Source organism: Glycine max, chromosome 6 (assembly GCF_000004515.6).
Source record: "Glycine max cultivar Williams 82 chromosome 6, Glycine_max_v4.0, whole genome shotgun sequence".
In the NCBI taxonomy this organism is placed as follows: Eukaryota; Viridiplantae; Streptophyta; class Magnoliopsida; order Fabales; family Fabaceae; genus Glycine; species Glycine max.
Window position 1 is genome coordinate 25,069,720 of NC_038242.2, and position 12,025 is coordinate 25,081,744.

The following is a 12,025-nucleotide window of genomic DNA, read 5'->3' on the forward strand; positions in this document are numbered from 1 at the left end:
TTTCTCTTGAAGATCAAGCACAGCTCTCTTTGAGGTTCTATTATCACTATTAAATTCTGATCAATTTCTCCTCTTCACCAATTATTCTGTATTTGTTGCTATTGATCCATGCATGCTTAGTGCTTGATTAATTGTCTCTGCGCTTAATTAACGTTCTTGCTTAATGATCGTTCATGATTAATTGGTGTATGTGTTGCTTAATCACATAATGAATGCCTTATGTTAAATTTTGCTTAGTAATTTAATTTAGGGTTGGATTAAGTGATTGAACTGATAAAGGATAATTTCTCGTAACCTAGGATAGGAGACTTGCTTGTGAATCAAGGTGAAACAACGTGTTTTAATTGTGATAATTTCTAATTCAATTTTACTCACGGTTTAATTTACAAAAACAAACACCCCCCGATTCATTACTGTTTTATTACTATCTGTTATAAACGTTTGGTTGACCATTGCTCGTTGGGAGACTATCACTCCCTGGATACTGCATTTTTAATGTTTATTTGATTCAAGTACGGCATCGATCAACAATATAATAAATACTTGAAAAAATAGAAAAAAACATAAATTATAACAAATAGTAATTAACATATTATTGATAAACATAATATCTTTATTGTTCTCAAATTTCTAACGTGATAACAATATTTATTCAAAATATGAAACTCAAACAAAAAAATGTTCATAACTTAAGTTAATCCTTAAAAAAATAAAATGAGATCCAATTTGATTTTGTTATTACCCTTATGTTGTCACAATACAAATTTCAAAGTAACAAATGTATTATTTGCTCTAATTTATCATACTTTTTATATGTTTTAGATTAAAATTTGAATTTTTATTTTAATGTAAACATTCTACCATGAATATATTCAAGGACAACGAAAATAAGTAACTATTTACCTGAAAAATTGATGAGAATGAGATGATACCTTGAAATTTGTGACATCGAATTTAACCAAAAATAAGCATTTGGTGGTAGTTATCATCTATCTATTTCCATGCCATGGAAGTTACTCCTCTCTCTTCCCCTTCTCCAATCCATCGTCTCCATCTCCGTTAGTCCCAACTTCCCTTCTTTTTATCTCTAATAACTCTTCACTTTTTTTTTTGTTTTTTTTTTTGTTTTACTCATCATTTGCTTCCCTTCTTTTCCCTTGTAGGTCACAAAGAAGCGAGATTCTTGGCGGTGCCTTCTACCCTCGTACGTAATTCTTCATTCTTTCTCATTTTTTTGTTTATATTGGTTTTGGTTCTGTTTGTTTGAATCTCATTCTATATGGCAGTTGTGTACTCGTAGAGGAACAACAACTTATGTACACCCAATTTTGAGGACTTCACATAACTGTCAGTGTGTGCGCCTCTCTTATTTGCACTCTTTAATATTTTTTTAATCAGCAAATGTTAGTTGTAGTCGGATTCAAACCCACGACCTCTTTTGCATTCTTAATAATATCTTGCACTAGTGTAATTTTGGTGTTTATTTATTTGTTTGTTTGTTTGTTCCTTCTTGATATTTGGTACATTTGATAAATGGATGATTGTAATTTTTATTTATTTATTTATTATGCGTCTTGACTTCCCTTTCCTTTATAGCTCCTCCATGTAGCTTGCAAGCAATCTCCAAGAAGCATGAAAATGTGTCGTGGTTATCTGTTAGTCCTAAATTGCATGTTCAGAATAAATTCCCGAGAGATGTAGTTGTAAGATCTGAACTTACTGCTGCTGGGTCTGCTGGAGATGGCTATTTGCTACCTGGTATGCATAAGATGTTCTATTTGTTTAGAGTATGGGATTTATGTATGAACTGAGATGCCAATTTAATTTGTCATGTGCTGATCTTTGCTAAATTGCAGAGCTGAAATTGGAATCTAAAGTCAGGGGAGTTTGTTTTTATGTTGTCACTGCCTTTTCTGCCATATTTCTTTTTATGCTGATGCTGGTTGGGCATCCATCAGTGCTCCTGTTTGATCGCTACAGAAGAATGTTCCATCATTTTGTTGCCAAAGTATGGGCTGCACTGACTGTAGCGCCATTTTACAAAATTGAATTTGAGGGATTGGAGAATCTGCCACCTCCAGATACTCCTGCTGTGTATGTTTCGAATCATCAGAGTTTTCTAGACATATATACTCTTCTTACTTTAGGAAGAAGCTTTAAGTTCATAAGCAAGACTGGGATATTCCTCTTTCCAATAATTGGGTGGGCAATGTTTCTTTTGGGTGTCATCCCTTTGAAGCGCATGGACAGCCGAAGCCAGCTGGTATTCTTTCACTATTATTATTGGAATCAATTTTAACCAGTTCTTCTTTAACTGAATTCTAAGAGAAGATATTTTGAGAATCAAAAGAGAAAAGGAAAATCAGAGAAAATGATAGTGAGTTTTTTATTAACCACCTTACTTTAAGTATACACGTTTGTATTTATAGACAGAACTGATATTAGATCAGCTGTCACAACTAACTATCAGCTGTTAACTAACTAACTATCTAACTAAGTCCAAACTAAGACTGCAGTTGAATAACCGCAGGTCTGTACAATACTCTAATACCCCCCTCAAACTCAAGGGGTTGAGACTTTGACAAAGTCTCCATCGCATTGAGTTTGCCTCTAAGAAAAACAAATCTGGTTGGAGAGAGGTTTGGTGAGTGCATCTGCCCACTGGTCAAGAGTCGGAATGTGATGAACAATCAGTTGCTTGCTGAGCACATTTTCTCAAACAAAGAAGATATCAATCTCCATGTGCTTTGTTCTGGCATGGAGAACTGGATTATGAGTGAGTCAGTGAGAGTTACCTTTGATTACCACAAAATATAACAGGAGTTCTGAATGGTACTCCTAACTCAGTTAGCAAGGTCTTGATCCTGGAAATTTCTGCAGTGGTTTGAGCTAGACTTTTGTACTCGGCCTCTGTGCTGGATCTAGCAACTACTTTCTGCTTGCCAGACCACCAGGAAATGAGATTAGAACCAAAATATACAGCTGCACCAGAGGTAGATCGTCTGTCATCAATGTCAAATGCCCAATCAGCATCACAAAGTGCTCTAATGAAGTAAGGTTGACCCAAAGCAGCAGGTCTTAAATGAAGACCATAAAGAACTGTGCCTTTTAGATATCTTAGAATTCGCTTCACTGCAGCCCAATGAGCATCCAAAGGATTTTCCATGAATTGGCAAACTTTATTTACAGCAAAGCTTATCTCTGGCCTAGTGATAGTCAAGTTCTGTAATGCACCTATTACAGAGCTATACATAGTAGGATCAGTAAATAGATCTGAACCTGTTTTAGTGAGCTTGCAGCTTGAAGTCATAGGGGAGGAAATAGCTTGAGCTTGTCTCATATTGGTTTTCTGTAGGAGATCTCTAATATATTTGCTCTGTGTAAGCAGTAGAGAATTATCAGATAGTGTCTTGATTTCAATCCCAAGAAAATAATCAAGTTGACCAAGTTGCTTGAGAGGAAACTTTGAATTAAGTTGAGAAGTGAGCTGTTGAATTAATTGAATGGAGCTGCCAGTTATGATGATATCATCCACATAGACCATAGATAAACTGCATGAGAAGAGACTGTATAGATGAACAAAGAGGGGTCACATTTACTAGCCACAAAACCAAACTGAATAAGAGTAGACTGCAACCTCTCAAACCCTTGTCTAGGAGCCTGTTTAAGCCGATGCAAAGCCATATTCAGTTTGCAGAACAATGAAGAATTAGAATCTTTAAAACCTGGAGGTTGAGACATGTAGACAGTCTCCTTGAGAAACCCATTCACAAAAGCATCGTTAACATCTAACTGAAATAGTTTCCACTGATTAGTGACAGCCAAGGTCAGAATAAGTTTGATGGTGACGGGCTTCAACTTGATTATATCCTTTTGCAACCAACTGAGCCTTAAACTTGTTTACTGAGCCGTCAACATTTTCTTTCACCCGAAAAATCCATTTGCAGCCAATTGCCTTTCTGTCAGGTGGAAGAGGCACTAAGTCCCAAGTATAATTCTTCATGAGAGCATCATATTCTTGTTGCATAGCCAATTTCCAATTGGAATCAGTTAATGCTTGCTTCACACTGGTTGGTTTACAGAGAGCTAGAAGGAGAGAAGGATTAATTCTGAGTTGATGGATGGCAGATTTTGATCTGGTTTGCATTGGATGAACATTTGTTGTTCTGGGAGGAGAAGCTGCAGATCCCAAAGAGGGGGAAGCTGAACTAGAAACAGAGACTAAGGTGTAACAGTGACATTGGTGTCAGCAGCTAGAGGGGCTGACTGAACAGAATTATTTGGATCAGAAAGAGACTGATCAGAGGGTAAAGAAGTCTGAGCAGGAGAGGACTGATCAGAAGAGGAGTTATCCTGAATATTATTTTGAACAGGAGGTATAATAGGTGTGGAGGGAAAATTAAAATGAGTAGGGGATGAAGAAGGTTGACTAAGAGATGGAGCAGATTCAAACAGGTCAGCATAAGGAAACTTAGACTCATGAAAAAGAACATCATTAGAGATGAATAGTTTACCTGAAGGAGAGAGACACTTAAAGCCTTTATAGGAAGTGGAATAACCCAAAAAAAGACATTCATGAGATCTGAAGTCCAATTGGTGACTATTGTAAGGTCTGGGCAAGGGAAAACAAGCAATCCAAAAGTTTTGAGAAAGTTATAGTCTGGTAATTTGTTGAGAAAACTTGATATGGAATAGTGAAATTTAAGGAAACTGTAGGTAGTTTATTTATGAGATAAAAACAGTTATAAGGCAAAATCCCAAAATTTCCGAGGTAAAGAAGCATGATGCAACAAAGTGAAACCAAGTTCCACAACATGCCTATGTTTTTTTTCAACCACTCCAATTTGATGATGGGTGTGAGGGCATATAAGTCAGTGTTGGATATCACAGCTGGCCAAAAAATGTGCCAGGGGTCTAAATTCCCCTCCCCAGTCAGTTTGTAGGCTTTTAATTTTGGTATTACATTGTAACTCAGCCGTTGCTTTGAATTTTTGAAAGACAATAAAAGTCTCAGCTTTACTTTTGAGAAGATATATCTAAGTAAATCTGGGAAAAGCATCAACAAAGGTAATGTAATATAGAAAACCATTAGTAGAAGTGACATGGAAGGGTCCCCTCAGATCACTGTAAACCAATTCTAAGGGAGAAGAATAAACAGAATCTGAAGAAGATGGAAGTCTATGCGACTTTCCTACATCACAAGCAGAACAGAAATCAACCAAATTTTTATTGACAATGGGTATTTAACAATGCTGTAATGCACTTTTCAAAACATCATGATGTGGGTGACCAAGTCTATCATGCCAAAGAGTACTAGTCTTATTACATGGATTTACAGTTGAATTATCAGAACTAGAAAATGGATTTATAGTTGAATTTTCAGAACTAGAAAAGCAACAAGAGGCAGAACCAGAAGGAGAGTTCTGAAACTGAATGTTGGAGAAACTGTAGAGACCATCAGGACCAACATTGCCTTGAAGTAAGACCTAGCTGAGACTCAGATATTTGAATATTAATACTTGATTGTCTCACCCACTCAGACACAGCTGAAATGCTTTTATATATTAAGAGTTCTAATACAAGCTGTCTCTCTATGGCAAATGACTGCAGCAGAGAGACAAGACACAAAATATAAAATAACAAAAAAACTACATATATAAATCTAATAGACCTCATTGGTAACCTGAGATTTCCCAGCACAATAGTTAGAATGAAACCCAAAGTAATCACCATTGTCCCAAGCAAATTTACTGACACTAATAAGATTTTTAGTGATGCAAGACACATGTAAAAGATGATTAAGAGACAAAGAACAAAGACACATTGGAATTATGGGGAGAAATAAAAGTAGAAGATCCTGAGGAAGTAATAGGCAAACCATTGCCAATGAACTGGTCAGGGCCTTCAAAAGGCTCAATTTGTTGGATATTCTGAGATTCTCCAGTAACATGGAAAGAAGCACCTGAATCAGGGATCCAATTAGCTGAATTTGGCTGAGACTGTGCATTAGTCTCTAGTCAGCATAGCACTGGGAGGATTTTGATAGTTGTTGTTTGTAGACCTATTCCAGGCACTAAAAGTGCGAGAATCAGCACTGTTCTGCCCTTAACTAGTGTTATTTTGAGCATATCCAGAATTGAAGTTGTTCTGTGGCTGGCTTGAATAATTCTCTGAAGAGTTTTGACTGGTAGGGTCATGAAGAATCAAAGTTGAACATTGTTGATAGTGTGCTGGTCAAACCTATAATGACCAACTGAAGCAGTCTGGCCTATTTTAGACACTTGACAATGGAAATTAGCGGACTGGCCACCACCACGGTTGAAACTGCCACCACCGCTAGAACCACCAGGATAATTGGGAAAACTTTCAGGTTCCGATTGTTGAAGATTCTTGTTTGGCACTGTGTAGCTGTCAGAACCATGTGATGAGAAAGACTTGATGTTTTCTTGTGTGTAATTAATTGAAGGAGAATCAACAAGCATTTGTTTGTGAAATTTGTTCAGACGTGCTTCGTGAACTAAAAGAAGTTCTTCGATCTCTGTCATTGGTAGAGGTTCGAACTTACTTTCAATTACAGAGATAACAGAGTGATAATCGGATGGAAGACCTTCATGAATTGAATCAATATGCTCCTAAAGCATGTTAGGACTTCCAACCGAGGTAAGAGAATCATAAATCTGTTTGATTTGAAGAAAAAAATTTTGCATTGATTTTCCTCCAAGTGTTGTGGCTCGTAGCTCGTAATTCTGTGTGCAATTGATGCACCATAGCTCTTGTTTGCTTATGAAAATAATTGTGAATCCTTTCCTATATGTCATAGGAATAAACACATCCTAAAACACAAGATAGAATCGACGTTGAAAGCGTTGATTGAAGCCACATGAAAAGAACTTGATCGTCCTGTTCCCAAGCTTCATAGGCAGGATTTTCAATTCCAGCTTTGCAATCTGCTTTGGTGAGAAGTCACAATGGAATTTGTGGATTTGTGACAAAGCGTTGAAGACAATGAGATTTGATAACAGGTTCAACCTGTTGGTGCCATAGCAGGAAGGTTGATTCATCGAGCTTGTGAGAAATTGAATTAGGAAAGGAAGAAGTAAGGAACGAGTTGAAGCGGCCATTGTTGATCTTACCGAGCTCTAGATACCATAACAGAATTCTAAGAGAAGATATTTTTGAGTATACATGTTTGTACTTATAGACAGAACTGATATTAGATCAGCTGTCTCAACTAACTAACAGCTGTCATAACTGAACAGGCTTTAACTAACTAACTATCTTAGTTAAAACTAACTAAGACAACAGTTGAATAACTGCAAGTCTGTACAAAACTCTAACATTTTTAATTAGAAGCCGGTGTTTTCTGTGAAATTACTTTCCCCCTTTGGATTAAATGATACCAATAACCTCATTCATGGTTTTGTTTGCTTCTTAACATATAGGACTGTCTTAAACGATGCATGGATCTTATCAAGAAAGGAGCCTCTGTTTTTTTCTTTCCAGAGGGAACACGCAGTAAAGATGGAAAGCTAGGCACATTCAAGGTGAGTTTGTGTAAAAAAGTTTGTAATCATTATCATCTTTATAGATAATTATGATTTAAGAAGCAAACTGATGGACACTGGGATCCAAGTTAGATAGGAAAGGATCCATTAATGGATTGGAGGTTGTTAATTATTAGGAGTGTATGTGATAAAAAAAATTGATTTTGTATTAGCAATGTTGTCTTAGAAAGCAGTTATGTATTGTAAACTGCATGAATAATAGCTTTGGTTATAGCTTGAGTAATTAGGAAGTGTGTAGTTATTTGCTGTATATGGACTGAGAATGCTTTGTAGGAGACTTTTGTCTCTAGGAAAGCAAGTGTATTGTTGTATTCGGTGTGATTTCTGTGTTCAATATTATATTTTATTCATTTATCAATTGGTGTTCTATCATTTTGGTCGACCTGCTGAATAGAAAAGAAGAGGTTCTGTGGCCAGTGAATTCATCATTTTGGCACAACTAAGGTGCTTGAGAGTATGGATTTGTTGGAATAAAAACTTGAAGGCTGGAAATTTCCTTTATTGAGAGGCTCTTGAATCATTGTAAGAATGTTTCTCTGGTTAGTACTGTGAATTCCTTTCTCCCACAAAAGTTGAAGCACCCATTGATCTGTGTGGCACTGTCCTTCACCAATTTGAAAAAAACTAAAACTAAACACTTCATAATTTCCACTGTCACGGACAAGGCCAAAATGGAAACGAGTCTCAAAATAAAAAGCGGCAAAAAAAAACTATAAGAAGCAATGATATGGTGGATGCAGTTGCAGCAACAAAGAGAGAGAGATGGACAGACCCTGTACAAGCAACCATTGGTTGTGTTATATTTTATTATTATAATATTATAATATTTAAAGGATAAATTTGTATTTTTAGTAATTTAGCCAATTTCTTTTCCTTCTATTTTTACTCTAACCAAACAATTAAAAAGAAATTATGTTTTTCATTTGGCAATTTCATGAATCCAAACAATACATTAGAGTAACTGAGGCACCTTTGACTTGGGAAAATTTTAATACAGCCTTGTTGAAAGGTTTGGAGGGGGAAATGCTGAAAATCCTTATGTAAAGATGAAAGATTTGAAGCAAACAGGGACTGTTGATGACTGTATTGAAGATTTTGTATTCTTGTCTTCCTAAGATAGGAAATTGCTAGAGGACCAATACTTGGGTTATTTTGTAGAAGACATATTACAACTTAACATTAAACGGAAATTGCATACTTTGAAACCTCAATCTCAGCTTCAGGCCATGCAATTTGCCAGGGATAGAGGCAAAAATTTCAGATCTTCTTGTACTTGTAGGTAGTTATGGGTGGCAGAATGCTCGTGGCAGTTTCAGCACTTCAATGAGGCTGTTGAAGAGCAGCATGGGAGGAAGTGAATTGGGACTATTATTGTTTCAAGTTTTGTAACTGTCTCATCTAAAGAGCAGCAATTGGATTGAGGAAAAAAATTTCGAAATTTGAATTTTGAACTAGGTACATCTGGAAATTTACATAATGATGATTTCTATATTCGGGAGATAATGAAGCCCTAAATAGTGATGGGGAAGAACTCATTTCCTACGTTCAACCTTGGGGACAAGGCTGATTTTTCAGCGAGCAGTAATGATGGGAATTAAGATTCAAGTTAGTTAGGAAAGGATCCATTAATGGATTGGAGGTAGTTAATTGTTACCAATTTTGTATTAGAAAGCAGTTCTATATTAAAAGTTGCATGATGGCAGTTATGTATGGGAAATAACTGCTGCCAGTTAAGTATTAGGAGTGTGAAATATATGGATTTGATATGTTTTAATTACAGCAGTTTAGTATGGGATTATTTCCCTTATTACTCATTATTTAGTTTCCTTATTAATAATAATTGATTGATCTTGTAATCAATAATGATCCCCTTTTTCATATTATAAATAGCATGAGGTGTGGTCTACATTGACACACATTACACAGTAAAACATTGTTATAAGGAGTATATATCTGATAATAGGTTGTATAATTAAGAAGTTTGTAGTTATTTGCAGTTTGTGGACAGCATATTCTCTGTAGGAGACTTTTGTCTCTGGGACAACAAGTGTATTACTGTATTGTGAGTGATTTTAGTGTTCAATATTATATTTTATCAGTTTATCAATTGGTGTTCTATCACAAACAATTGTAGATCATGAGTTAGTTTTTATGTTATGAAGAAAAAAGGGCAGAGGTCGTGAATAATTGTGTCCACTTCTTGACAAATAAATGAGATGTCATAAAGGGATGGAAAAATAAGACTATAAGGGTAAAATATAATATTTTCACTGGTAGCAAGATGTGTTATAATCACTATCTTAAAAATTTAATAGACCTATTTATACTAATTATTTAATTAATCATATAGGTCTATTACTAGAGAGTGCTGCTATGAATACAAACCTAGCTATTAAAATAACACAATACAAAAACAGTACTTACTAAAATAATATGATAAAAATTAGGCTAATATAACTAAAACTTGTCTTTGATAAGAGAATATAATACCTAGGTTGTATAGAAGTGTATTCGGTTTCCCGATAGTGATAGATTAGTGATATTACAAAAAGTTAAGAATACTGGCTATGAAAATTAGGATGTGACACATGGGAATTTAACGGAGTGGCATAGACTGGATTTTAGTATGAAGCTCTTTGTAGAAGAGAATAAAGTTTTTGGTGGTGAATTGACTCTTAGGATTTGACTTGTGCATTGTTGTTAAGGCATGAATTGTGTCTTGAATGTATATAGATTATGTCATTCACTTACTAAACTAGTACAACTAGTACAAGCACAATATTTTTTTTTTGGTTACTATGTTATTGGTATGAAATATCCACTGGCTTTATCCATAATTAATCTTTGTCGGAGAACTTGGCTGGCCCACCTTTGGTGGAGTTCTTCCTTCACAACCTTGTTTTTTCCATCCACAAGACATGAACCCGAGACCTTACTTGAGAGGATCGAGTCCAGTACAAGCACAAGAAAGCCTTATCCCATATATTATTTTTAACTTTTATTTTCTGCTTGATATATATTCTGTCTATGACTTCATATCTCTGAGCTAACTTAATTCTTTTGTAACTTTCCTTGGGGGATGTGCAGAAGGGTGCTTTCAGTGTTGCTGCAAAGACAAATGCACCAGTTGTACCAATTTCCCTTATTGGAACTGGTCAAATCATGCCTGCAGGAAAGGAGGGTATAGTGAACCTAGGTTCTGTGAAAGTGGTTATTCATAAACCTATTGTTGGAAAGGATCCTGATATGTTATGCAAAGAAGCTAGGAAGACAATAGCAAGTGTGCTGACTCAGAGCTGAGAAATATACTGCAAATGAGTTCTTTTAATTTCAGTTGCAAGAGACTGAAAGCCCACCCTTTGCCATGAAGTGCACTGAGAAGGTAAATAATCAAAAGCATGCCAGTACCCTGATTAGGGAATAGGGATATTAGTATCTTGTATCAGGTACACTTCACTATTGTGTATAGATTGGCTGTGATCAGACATATACATTATTGATTTATTTTGGTTTACGTGAGCTATTGTATTTATTTCCTATTAGTACAGGCTTAGTAAATTAGGAAATATCTCATAATTACAGGGATCTGATTTCAGAACAGGTTGTCTCTTTTATTTCCTAAATTAGCTCTATGTATATATACCTGATGTGTTCTCAGTATTATGCAATATAAAAATTAATTCATTATTCCCTAAAATTCTAGATGGTATTAGAGCCTATCCTAAATTTATTGGTGGGCCTCCTGTGTGTGTCATTCTTCAAGCGGGTAGCCTTGAGCGTGAGGTGTAGTGTTGGAAAGCCACATTAATTGTGGTCACCCTAGGTAATTGTGGACAAAGAGGGATGTTGAAGTCCCACATTGTGGTGGGTAACCGTGGGCAAAAAGTGGGTGTGTTGAAGTCTTACATTGGCTAGAGATAGTGCATATAAGTAAGGAATAATTCTCACTTCATAAGTCAGTTTTGTGGGATTGAGTTGGAGCTAAACTCACATTATAAGGCTATTCATTATTTGTTATAGCTATAAGATTAAAATTTTGCAATAGGGTCTTGTGTGTGTATGACTTTCTTTATTCATTATTTGTTATAGCTATAAGATTACAATTTTGCAATATAGTCTTCTGTGTATATGGCTTTCTTTTCTTTGGGTGATGTTTCTGAGATGAAATTATCTTGTTTTATACTGAACATTTTGTTACTTGTGGTGCAGTCATGCTTTGCTCAGGTGGAACTATCTTGATTGATGTTGGAGCACCTGACATTTTTAGGAGGATTTTTGTTTTTTTTTTTTTTTTGGGGGGGGGGGGGGGGGGGAGGAGGAGAAGTTCCTTTTGTTTCCAAAAAAAAAAAAAAGTTTTTGTGGGGTGCTTATCTTTTAGAGGGTGTTCTCCCCTTTTTTATTAAAATTAAACATTCCAACCCGGAGGACTTCCCCGCCTTTACAAGCAGTTTTTTTATGGA

General features: G+C 35.7%; 1 protein-coding gene across 3 annotated transcripts; it reads left to right on the forward strand.

The window, feature by feature from the left end:
• The first annotated feature begins 918 nt into the window (after window positions 1-918).
• LOC100815600 (1-acyl-sn-glycerol-3-phosphate acyltransferase BAT2, chloroplastic) lies at window positions 919-11,878 on the forward strand. 3 transcript variants are annotated; one of them, XM_014776657.3, is made up of 8 exons: window positions 919-1,058; window positions 1,164-1,204; window positions 1,287-1,353; window positions 1,597-1,758; window positions 1,857-2,263; window positions 7,443-7,544; window positions 10,653-10,947; window positions 11,775-11,878. In XM_014776657.3, the coding sequence occupies exons 1-7, from the start codon at window positions 1,007-1,009 to the stop codon at window positions 10,863-10,865; spliced, it is 1,044 nt and encodes a 347-aa protein (XP_014632143.1). In that variant the 5' UTR covers window positions 919-1,006; the 3' UTR covers window positions 10,866-10,947; window positions 11,775-11,878. The 3 variants fall into 3 exon arrangements, with proteins under 3 accessions (XP_014632143.1, XP_003525921.1, XP_040872055.1); XM_003525873.5 differs by having other exon boundaries at window positions 1,287-1,347; XM_041016121.1 differs by lacking the exon at window positions 11,775-11,878 and adding an exon at window positions 7,960-8,087 and having other exon boundaries at window positions 10,653-10,788.
• Window positions 11,879-12,025: the final 147 nt, after the last annotated feature.